The sequence below is a fragment of the Sapajus apella genome, unplaced genomic scaffold (assembly GCF_009761245.1).
Source record: "Sapajus apella isolate SASKATOON/1434 unplaced genomic scaffold, GSC_monkey_1.0 scaffold85, whole genome shotgun sequence".
NCBI lineage: Eukaryota > Metazoa > Chordata > Mammalia > Primates > Cebidae > Sapajus > Sapajus apella.
The window spans coordinates 4,928,025-4,944,698 of record NW_022437025.1 but is presented as its reverse complement, the minus strand read 5'-3'; the positions used below and the strand labels follow the sequence as shown (position 1 = coordinate 4,944,698).

The following is a 16,674-nucleotide window of genomic DNA, read 5'->3' as shown; positions in this document are numbered from 1 at the left end:
AGAAAAGAAGGGCTTGATCGGCCCTAAGAATGCAGCCGGCAGGAGACAGGACACGGCGCATGAACCCGAAAACACTTGGTCTGAAGGGAGCGCTCCTCATTCCAGGATGAGTAACTGGAATAAAAAACAGCCACGGCACCGAGGGGCCAGGAAAACCCCCCACAGTCTAAGGCAGCTGAAAGCCTTCCCCGTGGATGTGGCGAAAGGGCATCCCGTGGAGAAGAGCTTATTAAAGGCAGCTGGAGAGAATTTCGGAAATTATATGCATTTTGTCTTGAGGTAAAATGTAAGAAAATATGCCCTCCTTGAAACAAGACAGGAAAACCCTGCAGGCTGAGTAGAAAACAACGTACTGAGGTTTGAGCCGAATTAAAATCTGCATGAACAAGACGGCACAGAGCATGAGGCAAAACCGTGTCACCACCAAATAGGCCGATGAAATATCTCTAAGAGGAGCAGAGGAGTGAGGAGCAGAGGAGGTAAAAGATATGTAAAAGACTGCATGAGCTCAGCAGTAAAAAGCAGGCATTCCTTGGGAATAAGTCAACACAAACTGAGCTGAAAAATTTCCGTTTGCAGATCAAAGAGGCTTACATGGTAATAGGCGAAAGTCCATCCTATCAAAATTCCGGAATTGGAAAGATAAAGATTTAAAAATCTACAGGATTCGAAGCAGAATAAACAGAATGCTTACAAGGGAGCAGCAGGCAGGGCTGAGGTTTCTCCAGAGCTCTGGATTGCTGTAAGACCACCCTAGAGGGATATGGAGGGAAGTCTGTGGCTCAGTGTCAGCCTCTGTTACTCATTTACAAAGGAAACAGAAGGGTTTGTATGCATTTAAATAGGTATGATTTATGCACCTGTCAAGAAAGAAAGAAAAACCCGCAGAGATATCCTCTTATCCATCAAGGGGTGATTCAAACGCGAGCACTTCAGTGATGGGGAGTTTGGAGGGTTGGAAGGATGTTAAGAGCCTCAACACTGCCAAATAGTGTTCACCTAAGTAAATGTGGAAATAAAAGAGTGAAAGTTAAAAATCCCTGTGCACAGCTCTGAACACCAAAGAAAGGGCTAGTACTTGTTTTGAGTCGACTGCAAGATGAGATTTGGGTAATTCTATTGAGTCCACATGGCTTCTGACCAGAAATCCCAAATGATGACTGCAGGGTTGCTGCGCATGTGTGTACTTCTCACGGCGCACGCTGCCGTGTCTGCTGTCAGCTCAGCATTACTTATATCTCCTCTGAAGATCTCTTAATGCAAAGGAGACTCTGAGAATTTTATTTCCTGGAACCAACCTCCCCCTACGTCTCTGAAGTTAAACCAGCCAAATAAGAGGCGCCGACGTGGATGGCGGCAGCAGACAGGAAGGAGAGGCCGCTGTGCGCTGAGGCAGTGATGGGCGGACGAAGGGACAGGCGCAAGGGTGGACGCAGCTCCCAGGAGAGCCCTTGCGAGCCATTTACTTTGCAGTTACAAACTGAACCGGCTCCCGGAAATCTCTAAGAGGTCCCTGAGATTTGCAGCCCCTTCTGCTGAAGCTGTTGGGAACCACCCTCAAGAGTGGGTGGGATTTTCATGGCAGCCCTCCAGCCCCTCACTTCACCAGCCGTTGCAATGGCTGTGTAAGCCTTAAATCCCCTTTATTAAGTCTTTCCTGGTCAGAACAACCACAGCAGCTTCTAGATTCCTGACCAAAGCGCACTGACCTAGTGTTTGGGATTTAGCGTATTTGTCTCTCACCAAGGCTTCTAGAGATTCTGCAATTTTTCTCCTCACCAGGCCCAACTGATGTCATATCATGGAAGTAGTGGGTCAGCATCGTGTTCTGTGCAGCAGGGAGACGAGCGTCCTTGGAGACTGAAAGAGCTGGAGCATTCACATTGACCTGAGGAAGAGCCGTACAGGTGCACTGCTGTTCCTGCCAGGTGAAAGCAACTTGCTTATGGTGTCTTTACCAATAGGTAGAGAATCATACTTCATTACCACCGGACATCTTTAAAGGTGTTCACCAGATCATCTGCACACAGGGCACTGGGAACTCGGTTTATTTCAGTGAAATTGACCACATCTGAAACGGAAGCTACCGTTGTGATCGGCACCTCCAAAATTCACAAGCTCAGTCTTTTACCCAGGGAAAACAGAAGCGTTTATGGAGATGCAACAGGAATCACCACCGGTGTTAGGCTGTTCTCACATTGCTATAAAGAAATACCTGAGACTGTGTACTTTCTAAGAAAACGGTTTAACGGGTTCATGGTTCTGCAAGCTGTATAGAAAGCATGGTGGCCTCTGCTTCCAGGGAGACCTCAGGAAGCTTCTAATCATGGCAGAAGCTAAATGGGGAGCAGGCACATCACACAGAGAAAAAAGGAGCAAGAGAGAAGGGAGTGGGGAGGTGCCTCACACATTTAAACAACCGGATTTCACAAGAACTCACTCATTATCACGAGGATGCAGTGATCCAGTCACCTCCCACCCAGCCCCACCTCCAACGCGGGAGATTACAGCTGAACATGAGATCTAGGTGGAAACGAAGATGCAAACCGTATCACCACCCTGCATCCTTCCAGCCTTGCCCGGATCGTGGCACTCATCTCTGCAGTTCTGCTGATCATCCAGTATTGCTTCTGTTCACTGGGTAGGTAGAAGACTCTGCAGGGCCTTCCACTTGGCACTCTCTCCCATCGTGAGCCACGGGGTCTGGAGATCCTGTGGGGATTCTGCCTGTTGCCGTGTGTGTGTCCCACCTACACAAGCAGGCAGGAGGGGTGATCACAGGGTGCTTCGTAACATGCCAGGTCCACTGTAACTCAGGGGCCAAACCTCCCTCAGAACCCTGACCACCACAAACCCGTGCTCTGAGTGCGGAGCCACCTGGTCTGCTTGGTCCTGAGGCATTGCCTGAGGCCAGAGCCGGGGTCCATTCATTCCCCCACACTGTGGGGAGTTTTTCTTCGGGCACGTCACTCCAGTATGTGTCTTTGGGGAAGGTTAGGAGGCAATCCTTCTTATAAATTCATGCCAGGATTGTGCCTAAGGGGCTGTAACATCCCTGTATTCAAAGGCCTTCAGGGCTGCAACCTGGCTGAGGTCTAGATAGATTGATAAACGTCCTAAGTTTTGCAGTGACTCCAGTAGGGTCTCTCAGTCCCAGATCCAGAAGAGCATGTTTGTGTCTCTGTTTGCTTTGTGCAGATCAAGTGAAGACCTTAGTGGCCTGTTTGGTGACCACAGTCCCAGAGACACTGTGATCCATTCATCACCACTGAGCACCTCTGTGGGTTCAACTGTTATGATCATGGCTAAGTTCTTACCTCTCGTTCCAATGCACAAGCCCGCTTCGTCTCCGGAAGTTAAGAGCTGCCATGATCCCCACGGAATGCAAGAACCCAGTTTCAGGGTTGATGGCTCCTGTTCTCAGCTCTATGCAAGAACCCAGTTTTGGGGTGGCACCTCCTGTTCTCAGCTCTATGCACGAACCCAGTTTTGGGGTGACAGCTCCTGTTCTCAGCTCGATGCATGAACCCAGTTTCGGGGTGACGGCTCCTGTTCTCAGCTCTATGCACGAACCCAGTTTTGGGGTGACAGCTCATGTTCTCAGCTCTGACTTGAAAACACAGCCACCACAGAGCTTTCCAAGAAAAAGCCCTGAACCACTGCACATCTCCCAATACCACAGCCAAGGGAGTGTCCTCTGGGCCCTCCAAGTGCGTGATGACAGGGAGAATGAGGCTGCAGCATGCACCCAACAGACCCACGTGACACGCCAACCCCCGCACCTGAGGGTTTCCTCCCCATGTGCCCATGGGAGGACGGTTCCATTTTCGAATCGGCCACAGCCAGAAGCCCGTCCTTCTCCATATCCTCTCCATGACTTACGATTGCATGTTTATCAGCAAGGCGACTGGCTTAACGTCCACCTACACCACCAGCTGGCCTTCTCCAGCCACCCCGGTCAGCCAGGGCTGACTGTTCGGTTTCCCATGGCGTCTCCAGCACCTCAGTCTTGGTAGGTGTTGAATGAATATTTTCTGGATGAATAAGTGAATGAATAATTAGTCAAAGAAAATAGGACAGTCTCTAAAGCTGAGAAGATATTAACCCACAGAGAAAGGATCTCAGCTCGATTAAAGGCTTACAGGTGTCGTGGATCAGTAGGTGCCCAACACTTGATGAGTGTAAAGCAGACCTTGAGCACTCAGCCGGTGAGCTGACTCATGGAAAGCACCTGGAGCAAAGCCTGGCACAGAGCGGGCGCCGTGGAGGAACCGCGGCCGCTGCTCTTGTTGAATTCGCATTCCTGCAAAGCTCCTGGTCCAAGCCAGTGCTAGACAGGAGCAATGCAGAAACAGGCAGCCAGCCACTGCCCCCGAAGAGCTCCCAGTCCCTGGGGATGTGAAACAGGCTTAAAACAAATGGTAATATCATAGGAAGAGTGTGAGGGAAGGATTCTCCTGATGGATTCATCCAGAGCGATGGGACCTGAAAACATCGTGCATATTGATTGCCAAAGAAGCAGAGCTGTGCAGGAAAAGAGGCGTCGGAACACGCACCTGTGCAGGGTGGGAGGGGATATGGTTGGACTGTGTCCCCACCCAAATCTCAACTTGAATTATATCTCCCAGAATTCCCACAGATTGTGGGAGGGACCCAGGAGGAGGTAATTGAATCACGGGGCTGGTCTTTCCTGTTATTTTCGTGATGGAATAAGTCTCACGAGATCCGATGGTTTATCAAGGGCTCTCGCATTTGCTTCTTCCTCATTTTCTCTTGCTGCTGCCATGTAAGAAGTGCCTTTTGCCTCCCACCATGATTCTGAGGCCTCCCCAGCCATGTGGAACTGTAAGTCCAATTAAACCTTTATTTTCTTCCCAGTCTGGGATATATCTTTATCAACAGTGTGAAAACAAACTAATACAGGAGGATTCGGGGCATGCACCTGAGCAGGGAGGGAGGAATCGGGACACACACCTGTGCAGGAGGGAAGAACTGGGACGCACACCTGTGCAGGAGGGAAGACTTGGGATGCACACCTGTACAGGGAGGCGGAATCGGGAGGAACACCTGTGCAGGGAGGGAGGAATCGGGACACACACCTGTGCAGGAGGGAAGAACTGGGACACACACCTGTGCAGGGAGGGAGAGAGGAACTAGGACACACACCTGTGCAGGAGGGAGAAACTGGGATGCACACCCGTGCAGGGAGGGAGGCATTGGGACACACACCTCTGCGGGAGGGAGGAACTGGGATGCACACCTGTGCAGGGAGGAGGACTCAGGACGAGCACCTGTGCAAGGAGGGAGGAATTGGGACACACACCTGTGCGGGAGGGAGGACTTGGGATGCACATCTGTGCAGGGAGGGAGGAATCAGGACACACACCTGGGAAGGGAGGGAGGAACTGGGACACACACCTGTGCAGGAGGGAGGCACTGGGATGCACATCTGTGCAGGGAGGGACGCAGAATCAGGACAGGCACCTGTGCAGCACCCCTGGAAAGCAGAGCTGTCCTGGCTGATTCTTGGTCAAAGGAAAAAGGAAGGGGACACACAGTGAATACCAGCAATGCATCCCCCGAGGGTAATACCAACTAGGAGCCAGCACAGAAGAGCGGCTGTGTGCAGTGCCCTGGGTGGGAAAACCGCCAGGCCCAAGAGGAAGGTGCAGAGGGGAGGTGGGAGAGGAAGTGTCACTCTTTCCACTGTTTCTTTAACGTGGAGGACAGCCTGGTCTCGTCCTCCCCAAGGCACCTCATTACAGGTGGGAGGCAAAGGCCCAGGAACAGTGGTCTTCGTAGGGCAATTAGTCCCACCCACCGTAAAGGCCCAGACACCTCTCCCAGGAGGCACAGGGCGGGTGGGGTCAGAACAGTCCCCAAAGCGTCTAGATCTGTTGACAGACATAAGGCAGGAGGAAGGGGCAGGTGTGGGGGATGGAAGCAGAGAGGTGAAGCTGGGCTGGTGAACGGGCTGCAGGCGAGGCCCTTATCCAGAAGGAATGGGGAGCATGCCAGGAACATGGTCAGATATGTTTTAGAACCTGCCAAGGGCTTCCCTGCGACGCCGGGTCACCTTGGAGGGACTGAGGCAGTGAGGTGGGTGGGGGACCAGGAGCCTGAACCCGGAATGGTGGTGGGGCTGGGAGAGCGGACAGAGGCCAGAGATGAGGAGGAGGAGGCTGAGTGGGACTCAGCCGAGCACACTGAGGAAAAGGACGTCGAAGGCTGACTCCCAGGGGCCCGGGCCTGGCTAGGGGCGGCAGGGACAGCTCGGGCAGCAGGGTGGGGGCTGGGAAGGCAGGGAGATGGGGAGTTCTGTATTGGGAAGTGGCGAGGGGAGGAGCCAGGAGACTCTTATTTTTTCTTTTTTCTTTTTGAGACGGAGTCTCACTCTGTCGCCCAGGCTGGGGTGCTGCGGCGTGATCTTGGCCCACTGCAACCTCCACCTCCCAGATTCCAGTGATTTTTTTTTGTCTCAGCCTCCTGAGTAGCTGGGATTACAAGCATGTGCCACCCTGCCCAGTTAATTTTTGTATTTTTTAGAGAGATGAGGTTTCATCATATTGGCCAGGCTGGTCTCGAACTCCTGACCTCATGATCTGCCTGCCTAGGCCTCCCAAAGTGCTGGGATTACAGGTGTAAGCCATCATGCCCGGCCACCAGACGACTCGAGCTCTGCGGAGGGCACCTGCAGATGCACAGCTTGGGGCAGGGAAGAGAAAGGTCTGGGGCGGACACAGGCTGGAACCTGGGCTCACTGGACTTCTGGGGTTGCGCCTAGGAAGAGGGCTTTACTGCGAGGTTACACCCGGAGCTGGCAAAACCCACCAAAGCCAACAGCGCTGGTCCTGCAGCAGCTCCCATCCCAGGACAGCTTGTGGCCGCCTGCAGGCCTCACCCCTCCTCCCCAGCTCCTGATCTCTCTGCCCCCTGCCCACAGCCTTGGCTTCCTGCCTTCAACGGTCACCCCCATTCCCAAATGCCTTCCCTCCCATTGGGCCATGCCCTGATGGAAGCTCAGGCTTGCACGGTCCAGGGCCGCTTCCCAGCTCAACCTCAGAGCTTGGAGAAGGACCTGCGCCCTGTAGTCACCTGCCTGGGAAGGTGCAATGGGTGTGTGGCTCCGGATGGGCTCTGTCTCCCCGCGTGGCTCAGCAGGGGCCACACAATGAAACCAGGGAAGGGATGAGTCCCTGCTGGTGGGGGGTTAGGGCGCAGGAGTGCGGAGCCAGGGTCTGGGCATCAGAGGGGGAGGGGCTGAGAGAGCAGGTCTCTGCCTGGAGGGTGCCTGGGCCCGCTGACTTCCCTGCCCCTGCACCTCCTCTGGGAAACCACCGGAGTGCTATCTTACATATGTGAAGATCACATTAGAACGTTGTCAGCAGAGGAGGTGCTCCATAAATGTTTGCTGAGTGAATAAATGTGCGCTCTGGTTCTAAGCTGCCTGGCTGAACTCAAGGGTAGAGCAGGTGGGATTCGTGTGTGTGCTCTGGGGCCGAACGTGGCCTGACAGAAGGAGCTTGGGAATAACTTGTTTAGTGATTTTCAGAATAATTTCAGGGCCTGAAACTGTGACCATAAAATGCAGTGCCTGCTCCCCCAGCTCCTTCTTCCGGGACTGGTGGATCAGAACGTGTGGAGGGATGGAGCCCGGGGACCCCAGGGGCCATGGCAGCCACAGCATCTGTGGCTCTGCTGCGTCCACAGCAGGCCCAGCAGCTTTCTGCCTGCTCTTTGCTGTCAGACTTGAGTGTGTGGCAGCTGTCGTGGGTGGTGGGTCCTGTGGGAACCCGCCCCTCAGAGGAGCAGGGCACGGGGTGGGGGGCGGGGGAGGGGGGAGGCAGCCAGGCTCACTCTCGGTCTTGCTCTCAGGCAGTCACTTCCCTGGGGACCTCATTTCCCTATTCGAGGGCAGTCGGCTGCGTGCTGCCTTCCTGCTGTGACTTAGGATCTAGCCCAGGCCAGAGGTCGGCTTGGTCCCTGCATGATCAGGAAGGCCCCAAGTGCTGTGCCCGGGAGCAGGCTGGCAGCAAGGCTGGACCAGAGGGTCGGCCCAATCCCTGCACAACCAGGAAGGCCCCGAGTGCTGTGCCCGGCAGGAGGCTGGCGGCGGGGCTGTCATCCCAGTGCCTTCGGGGACTGTGCCGTGGAGCTGGGCTGCATCCCAGGTGGGGGACATCCACTTGCCCCACTCTGGGGCCAGCCTCGTGCTGGGTAGTTCACACAGCTCCCTGAATTCTAGAACAGGCTTCGAGTGGTTATTCCCCACCGTATGGGACGGCAGGCAGTTTGCAGACCTGAGACAGGCCGAGGCCAGATCCGACCCTCTCCACAGGACCGGGGCGTTTGGAAACATCCATTCAATTCACCTTCAGGTATGGTGAGGCCCTTCTGTCACTGACAAGCTAGTTTGTTAAGGTTCTCAGGAGGATGGGCCACGCCACACCACGCCACGCCATGCCACGCCACACTAGGCCACACCAGGCCACACCGGGAAGTATAGGCCAGCTGCAAGGTCGAGGGAGCGAGGGGAAAGTGTAGGCAAAGCCAGGAACCTTTGCTGTGGTTTCTGCGGGAAGGAACAGCTGCGGCCAGGGTAGCAGGCTTGGGGCTGGGTGGCCTCAGTCACTTCCGTGGCTGGCTCCCGGCATCGGCTGTGTCTCATGGTCTGCTGGGGTGATTAGAGCAGGGGCGGGCATAGAGGCCTGGAGGGTGAGAGCCCCAAGACCCCCATAGTGAGGTGGTTTGGGTATAAGCTGTGCCCAAGGCTAGGGGTTACTACCTCTAGGAACTGGCCAGCCTGGGAGCGGCCGTCCCTCCAGTGTCAGCAAGGCGTTCAGTGTTAAAGCATCAGGAAAGAAAGACTTCCCAGGCAGCCCTGCAAGGCAGAGATCAGTGCCCCAAGGAAGGAGGGAGCAGCTCAGCTGTGAGGAGCCCCGCCGCTGAGGAGGGTTCCAGATGCACCAGACCCTCCGAGTTCAGGGGAGGGTCTGAACTAGCCCCCGTCCCCCCGCCTACCCCCCCGTGCAGGCTGTGGGTGCCTGATGCCTTCATGAATCCTGCGAGGTCTCCTGACCTACTTTTGAATCAGTCCCTTTGTATGAACGGATAACCACTTTTAACGGCCTCATAAAACAGATGAAATTTCCATCGTACAATTTCTGGATCACAGACATCAGCTCATGTTCCCTGCTTCCCATTAAGGAGCTGGGCTCCTGATTTATGTTCTCCAGGCTTTGGGTCACCTGTTCCCGAAATTGTAACTCACGTGATGAATATCCCTAAGCGCTCTCCACGGTGTTAAAAAGCAAAGCGGAGTCCTGGCGTCCTCCTGCTAAGTTTGGAAGGAAATTGGAGGCCCTTCCTTTCCATTTGGCAGCCTACCAGGGCGTGACCTCTGTTCAGAAGCCAACAAGGAGCATTACTTTAAAAATGGCCTATTAAAAGCTTTAAGCAGACTCTCCCAGCAAGACTAACCGCCCACCATGGAACAAGTAACAGTGGAGTGGGGACTCTCAGCCTTCTTGCACGCTGTCTGGGAGGACACCCTGCTCATGGCGTAAAAGAAGGGCACACCGAGGGCACTTGGAAAACGACTTCTCTCCTTGTGGAACTCCTATTTAAACACGATGGCCTAGCTCAAATTACCCCCACTCCTCTGCAAAAACCCTACCCAACAGCCTCAAACTTAGCATCTCTGTGATTCCAGAAATCTTCATACAGTCCAGGTATCTCGGTCCGTCTCTTCTTGCCTGGAGCAAACTCCCCGAGGGCAGGAGTCCTAGCGGATCCATTTCTATTTCTAGCACCTGGCCCGGAGTCAGCCTCACAGCAAGGGCACAAACGTCTCTGGAACTGGATGTTCAGTCTGCGGACTCCAAGCTACTTTTTAGTACAAACCATGCTCCTTTATCTGCCCACCTCCTCCCTCCACGTGTCACTCCTGACCCCTCTCTCCCCCGTAGGTGGCTGAATGTCAGCAAGAGACCCCCATCCACCCGAAAGCGAGGACTTCAGGAAAAGGGGCCACTTCTCAGCGCACACCAAGGGCAGTCAAGACACCGGCTTGGGGACATAAGTTTATTCATACACAAAGAGGCACGCCAAGGGCGCCAGTCTCGGTTACAGCATGTGAAACAGTAGAAAAATCAACGAGGAAAGCAGGAAATTCAGTGAAGCTACTACAAAATGGGGCCTGTGGACTGAAAACTAGGATTTTCATTGCAAGTTTCTTTTCATAAAATTTTTACTTTATGAATTAAATACACTGAGAAACAGTGAAAATATATTTACAGTCATTTAAAATGGGCACTACCAACATATTTAATTTAAAAAAATCTTTGCTGTTTCTTTGCCTGTTTCTTTCAAAGAGAAATTTAAATAGGACTTTACCTTTTAAAAAATACAATAAGCAAATAATTACATTCTTAATATGAAAACATTTTACAACCTATCACCATGGTCAATCATTTCTGAATAGCTATCATTTAAAAGTTGATGTTAAAATTTAAAGTGAGTATTTCCTTTCCTGTTAGAAAATCAGAAAGATTATCTCATTAAAAATGCCTTTGGTCCCTAAGAATTATGATCTGAAGATCTCATTTTGAAAATATCTTCCATGGCTACAACTAAAAATACCCAGTAATACTTGTGCACGGTACAGTTGAGATTTTCCGGAAGACCAGAGCTGGAAGTACTTCAAGGACTCTGAGCGGAGGATGCATCTGAAGCCACCGCTTCCTGGGCGCAGCTTCCCTTCCTTTACAGACGATGAACCACCCTGCTATTGGGACTCACAAATCGAGGTGGCTTTGCTTTTTCCACAGTGTATGCCACGTGTTTACGGCAGGAACACTTTGGTTTCGTTTATTTCACAGTATGAATCCAGCCCATCGTAACGACCAGGAAAAAATGAATTACCCTCTTTCAAACTATGTCATGAACTTGAGGTTATTCTTCCCATTCGAAAATTATTTTAGGGAAAGAGGAAGGCAATAGTTTCACATTTAAATATTGCCATGACCTTTAGGTAAGTTGCCGGGGATACTCAGAGACCTCCCGGGCTGTGCTCCCAGAAGAGGCTGTTTGAAGGGTGGCCATCTGCCTGACCGCGGGGGCCGCCTGTGAGCTCAGGGTGTCAGCCCTGCTCTGCGGCCCGAGGTGCCTTTTTGCTGGATGGGGGTCGCCGGCCCTGCTGCAGGCTGCCCATCCTTGGAAGGTGTCTAATGATATGAGTGAGGTACATAACAGAGCACTTCACCTGGGTAGCAAAGTTCATCTGTGGGCAAAATTTACATCCCCCCAAATAGTGGGTGAGTAAGCAGCCTCTCGTGGAAAGGTAAGGTGTGGCCACAAGCAAGGGAGCTCTGCCCACAGCCCCTGCGCCTCACCCTGGCTTCAGTGCTGCCCTTTGAATCCCACACACAAGCACCAAACTGTGGCCATGATGACAATGAACCTCAAACTCCTTCCTGGGGGTGGCCTCAGAGCCAAGGACCCACTTTCTGAAAGAGACTTTTCAAAAGGAGTACATCTCCACCTTTTAGGGCAGTTCTGTCTATTTAGAAACGGCCAATAATAACTCTGGGACGAATAAGATGAAGGGGAAGGTTAGGCCTGGCCATGCCAGGGCGCAGGTATGGAGGGGTGAGGTGGGACTGACGCAGCGCTGGGAAACGGCCTCCCGCCAGCCCCAAGGGCAAGGCTCAGGAACGCCCAGGGTGACTCAGCAGACCCACACCGGTTACCCTGCAGCCTCCGCAGTCTCTGGAAGCCAAGGGAGGGAACTGCCGGCCTTGCAGACAGATGGGCCTTGCCCCAGTTCCCCTCAGATTCTGGGAAGAGGGAGCCGTGGCCCATGCCTGTGCCCAAGTCACAGGGACCAAAATAAGCCATCTAACCTGAGAGTTGTTTCTACGAAAAAAGTTGGTTAGTGATTTAAGTACATTATAAAAATATACAAATGGAAGTTGAAGGCTGTTGACACCTTACCGAAATACAGGCAGGAGCGGAGCCCTGAAGAGTGACACTGTGGCTCAGGGTGAGAATGGAAGGAGCCCTGAGCCCCGCCCCATGGCATGGCCACCGTGTTCCTCGCCATCTGGTCAGCACCCTAGTATAGGTAGCCAGCCCCTGCAAACACGACGATCTGCTAAGTAATGGTGACACTGCAAAGAAATTGGGCTTCTCTGGGGACCCTGGCCTGTCAGGCCTCTGCCCCCCAAGCCTGGCTCCTCCAGGGACCCTGGCCTGCCTGTCGGGCTTCTTGCCCCCAGCCTGGCTTCATTACAAAGTCAGATAGTCACACTGGCTGCTGCCACAGCAGCAAGGGTGCTTGTTCCTGGGGCATATTTTGGGAGGATGATCAAATGAGATCGCTGTCAGGACTCTGGCAAGATGGCTCATGTGTCTAATATGTACAGACATAAATTAAAAACTACATTGATTGAACATATACAAATAAATAACTTATTTTGAAGTAAATGCTTTAAACTTTCTGATCAAATGCAAAATTTCAGGGGAACATCTGGCCTCAAAGGACTCCAATGTCAGGGCCCCCCTTCCAGAGCACCCATTTTGAAAGGCTCCATGGGCCACGCTGGGGTTCATTAAAGTTTGCCTCCTCTTTAAAAGGCTTATGGTTGTGGAAGTGAATTACAAACCGGGGTTTTTAAACCAAATATGCGTGCTGGGAGTCTAGCACCAATTGGCTGTGCCCTAGGGCAAGTTCTTGCTGAGGCTCCAGGGCCACCTTGCCTGGTGAGGAAGCTGGTGGGTGACAGCCGAGGACTGACACGTGGCACGTGGCTCATGCTTCACCCATCAGCTTGCTGCTGCCCACCTGTGCCAGGCCAGGACCGAGACATCAGGCTGGCCACTTCCCCCTTCTTTCACTAACCACCAAGGCTGAGCACAGTTCCCGTCGGCAAAGCAGGCTGCCAATCAGAGCGGCCCCAGGGCCTCAACCTGGAGAACTGACTTGAAGGCAGCAAAACTCTATGGTGGAGGAAGCTTCTTTCCCTTCACAGAAAATTCTGTGTGCGTGACAGAAGCGGTCCCAGCTGCCTGCGATGGTGGAAAGTCACCACCGGCGGGAACCCTCCTCTATGTCAGCACAGTGGATGGCCCTGGGGCATGTGGCGGCTGCGCCCCCCTGCCTGGATGTCGTAGCGGGAAGTTGGCGTCATGGATGCTGGTGTGATGGGCCTCCGCTGAGCAGGCTGGGAGGAAGGCGTGTCAGATGGGGAACGCCAGCTGATGGCTCAGGAACCCCAAACGCTCCTGGCAGATGGCTTTGTAATCAATTCAAGTTTCAGGCGGACTCAAATGAAGCAGCTTCCAATTCTTGTTGTAAAACTTTCTTATACACGGGAGACCGCTTTCCCACTCGAGTAATCCAACATGGCCATTGCAGGCCTCGAGTGCTACGACATTAAACATGAATCCTAACTGTAAAGTCCTGCGCACCACAGGGCTGACGCCAGGATGGGCTCTGAAAGTGTCTGGAGGAAGTCAAGGAGGCTGCGTTTTCCTGCCATCTGTTCCTGTGTGTGATAAGGAGGACATGCTGGATGGTGGGCAGGAGACTTGCGCCAAGCGTAGCACCTCCAGTTTCTATGCTGGGGCAGCGGGGGTCGCTGCCGGGACTGGGCTCCGTGAATCTGCCTGCACGGGTTTCGGGGGCTGCTATTTCCTCATCAGTGGCTGCATCTTCCTGAAATGGAGAATTCCTGACAGCGGTCTCCGGGAGACCAAGAAGGTAATCTGATTTTTAATCCCAGGGGGTAGAAACCAGCCTCGACTATCAACTCAGTTTTTCTTTATGCCTTAGGCATCTGCGTTCTCCAAGAAATATTGCACATAAGGCAAGCAAGTGAAGAGGCCCTCCCTGCAGCCGCCCCACTCAGGAGAGAGGGTGCGTGGCCAGGCCCACCTCCCTGCAGCCGCCCCACTCAGGAGAGAGGGTGCGTGGCCAGGCCCACCTCCCTGCACCCGCCCCACTCAGGAGAGAGGGTGCGTGGCCAGGCCCACCAACACACTTGAGGTTTAACTTGACAAGCTGGGGTGGGCAGGGGCAGGTGGCCCTGGAATTCCTGCCTCTTGCTCCAAGATGTTCTATGAGTGAGGAATTCCAGATCTTGCTTCCCTTTCAAAGGACCAATCTGGCCCCACGCGGCCGTAAACATCCCATACAGTGGCGAGGAGCCAGCCCTGCCCCCAGAGGCCCCTGCTGTGAGAAGCACCTGCGGCTCCGATGTGGATTAAGGGCTGGGGATGGCAGGCTGAGGGGGTGGAGGGCATACGTTAGTGAAGGATTAAACCCTCTGCTGCCCATCAAAAGCAGCACACATCATTAATAAAATAAGAAACCTCTGAAAAATCCTTAGATCTAAGTGTGACACACAATAAAAAGAGACATTTTTAAAAACGGTTAAGAAAAAGGGCAGTTTTTCATGTCTTGGTGACAAAAGCATCTGTCCAAAAAAATAATAAAAGGTAAAAAACGTTTCACAGCGCGATTTTCTCATGTCTTTACCGCTGATGCCAAGGAGGACGGGCACGTGGGGAGGGGATGCCCGCACCCAAAGTCCACATCAGGGCTGCGTAAGCCCCTGGCCCTCCTGGCGGTGCAAGCCGAGTGCCCACGTGCCAGCCACACTCATGCCCAGAGCAGCCAGGGATCCAAACTCTTCTGCAGAAAATCCAAGGTTTCATTCAGGGCTCACGGATCCATCCACCCTCAGTCCAGGGTTGGGCTGGAATCGGTGAAAGCAATGGCTTAACTGGTTAGAAAGATGTCACTTCTCCTCACAGCACCCTTTCAAACACCTTTCCATCACTTTTGTTTTTGTTTTTTAACGAGTAAAGTTGGAAACCAGAATCTTACAAGTAAATCTTTTTTAAAGGCGCCAGTATACAGCAGAAAGAACACAAGTGGGCCTGGGCGAGAGGCGCTGGCCTTGGTGCTCAGTCCTGAAGCCTCCGGCGTCGTGCAGCGGAGGCCGCTCTAGGTAGGATTCTGCCATCACACAGATGAGGACACGGGCAAGGGGGTGTGCAGTCTCTGAGGCTGGAGCGGTCCTGCTGTCCCCTATGTCCCATTCTTCAATTCCCATTCCTAGAGAAAAGGAGGGTCTTGTTAGTCGACAGGGCACAAGGATCAGGCTGGGCCAAGCCATGCCACCATTCACGTTCTACTCAGAGCAGGTGGGTGCTCAGGTCCTGCAGAAAACTCAACAGTCAATGACCAGTGACCCAGCAATCCCACTGCTAGGTAGGTATTTACCCATCAGAATGGAGAGCATGGTCTCCAGCAGATACGACACACCGCATTCACAGCAGCGTGACTCACACCAGCCAGGAGGCAGAGGAACCCCATGTCTGCCGATGGATGGATACATAAAGCATGGTGAATACAGACGATGCCACATATCAGCCTTAAAAAGGAAGGACATTCCGGCACATGCTGCAACCTGGACAAACCCTGAGGACGTGATCAGCAAAGCAAGCCAGTGACCAACGATAAATCCTGTAATGATTTCACTTACATGAGGGACTCAGACAAGTCAAACCAACAGGGACAGAAAGGCTCACGCCCTGTAATCCCAGCACTTTGGGAGGCAGAGGCAGGAGTCTGGCTTGAGGCCAAGAGTTTAAGACCAGCCTACGCGAAATAGCAAGACCTTATCTCTATTTCAAACAATGTGAAAGTAAGAAAGTAGAATAGTGGATATCAAGGGCCGTGAAAGCCCCAAGCACAGCGCCTGGCCACCAAGGAGGGGCTTTCTTCCCTGTGCCCGGTGGGGGGATGGGGAGTTAGTGTTTAATGGAGACAGAGCTTTAGTTGGAGAAGATGAGAACGTTCTGGAGAAGGGTGGTGTGATGTCCGTGTAACCGGGGCTGTGCTTAATGCCACTGAAATACTGACTCAAAAATGCTTCAAATGGTCAATTGTATTTTGTATTTATTTTAACACAATAGAAAAATGTTCTTTTAAAAAGATGTGGATGCTTAAATCTAGTCAGTGGAGCAGCTGGACTGGTTCCATCTACAGGCCCTGCGTGTTGGCTGCAGTCTACACAGCACCAACGTGAGAGCAGAGACGGTGGGCACTGGGCACAGCTGTCTGGCCTGCCAACAGTCCTGCAAGGCAGACAGTACTCCTACTTCATAAGTGAGGAGACAGGTGGGTGCGGGGAATCCCAGCACTTCCAGAGGCTGAGTGAGGCAGGAGGATCACGTGAGACCAGGAGTTCAAGACCAGCCTGGGCAACATAGTGAGACCCCAGCTCTACAAAAAATACAAAAATTAGCTGGATATGGTAGCACACATCTGTAGTCCCGGCTACTTGGGAGCTGAGGTGAGAGGATCGCTTGAGCCCAGGAGTTTGAGGCTGCAGTGAGCCATGATCGCCACAGCACTAGAGCCTGGTCAACAGAACAAGACCTTGTCTCAATCAATCAGTCAATAAGGCGATAGAGTCTTCGTGACTTGCCTTAGGTCCAAAGTGATGACGCTGGGACCCAAAACCACTTGTTCCACAGCAGAGGCCTCCCATCTCCACCCTGCCATGCTGCCTCCCAGCAGGCCCACTCCAGCTTCCATGGCAGGTTCGCCCATGCCCGTTCTCCACCTGTATCACCTGGCCAGCCTCATGCGTCATGAGGAGT

The 16,674-nt window shown here is 53.0% G+C and overlaps 1 protein-coding gene across 4 annotated transcripts in view; it reads right to left on the bottom strand.

Annotated features, from left to right (window-relative positions):
- Positions 1-14,434: 14,434 nt before the first annotated feature.
- AFAP1 (actin filament associated protein 1) overlaps positions 14,435-16,674 on the bottom strand; it is a 167,503-nt gene continuing 165,263 nt past the window's right edge. For all 4 annotated transcript variants that reach the window (XM_032254103.1, XM_032254106.1, XM_032254104.1 and 1 more), the window contains one exon: positions 14,435-15,121. In XM_032254103.1, the coding sequence (XP_032109994.1) occupies positions 15,095-15,121 (27 nt within the window). In that variant the 3' untranslated portion in view covers positions 14,435-15,094. The remainder of the gene's footprint in view (positions 15,122-16,674) is intronic.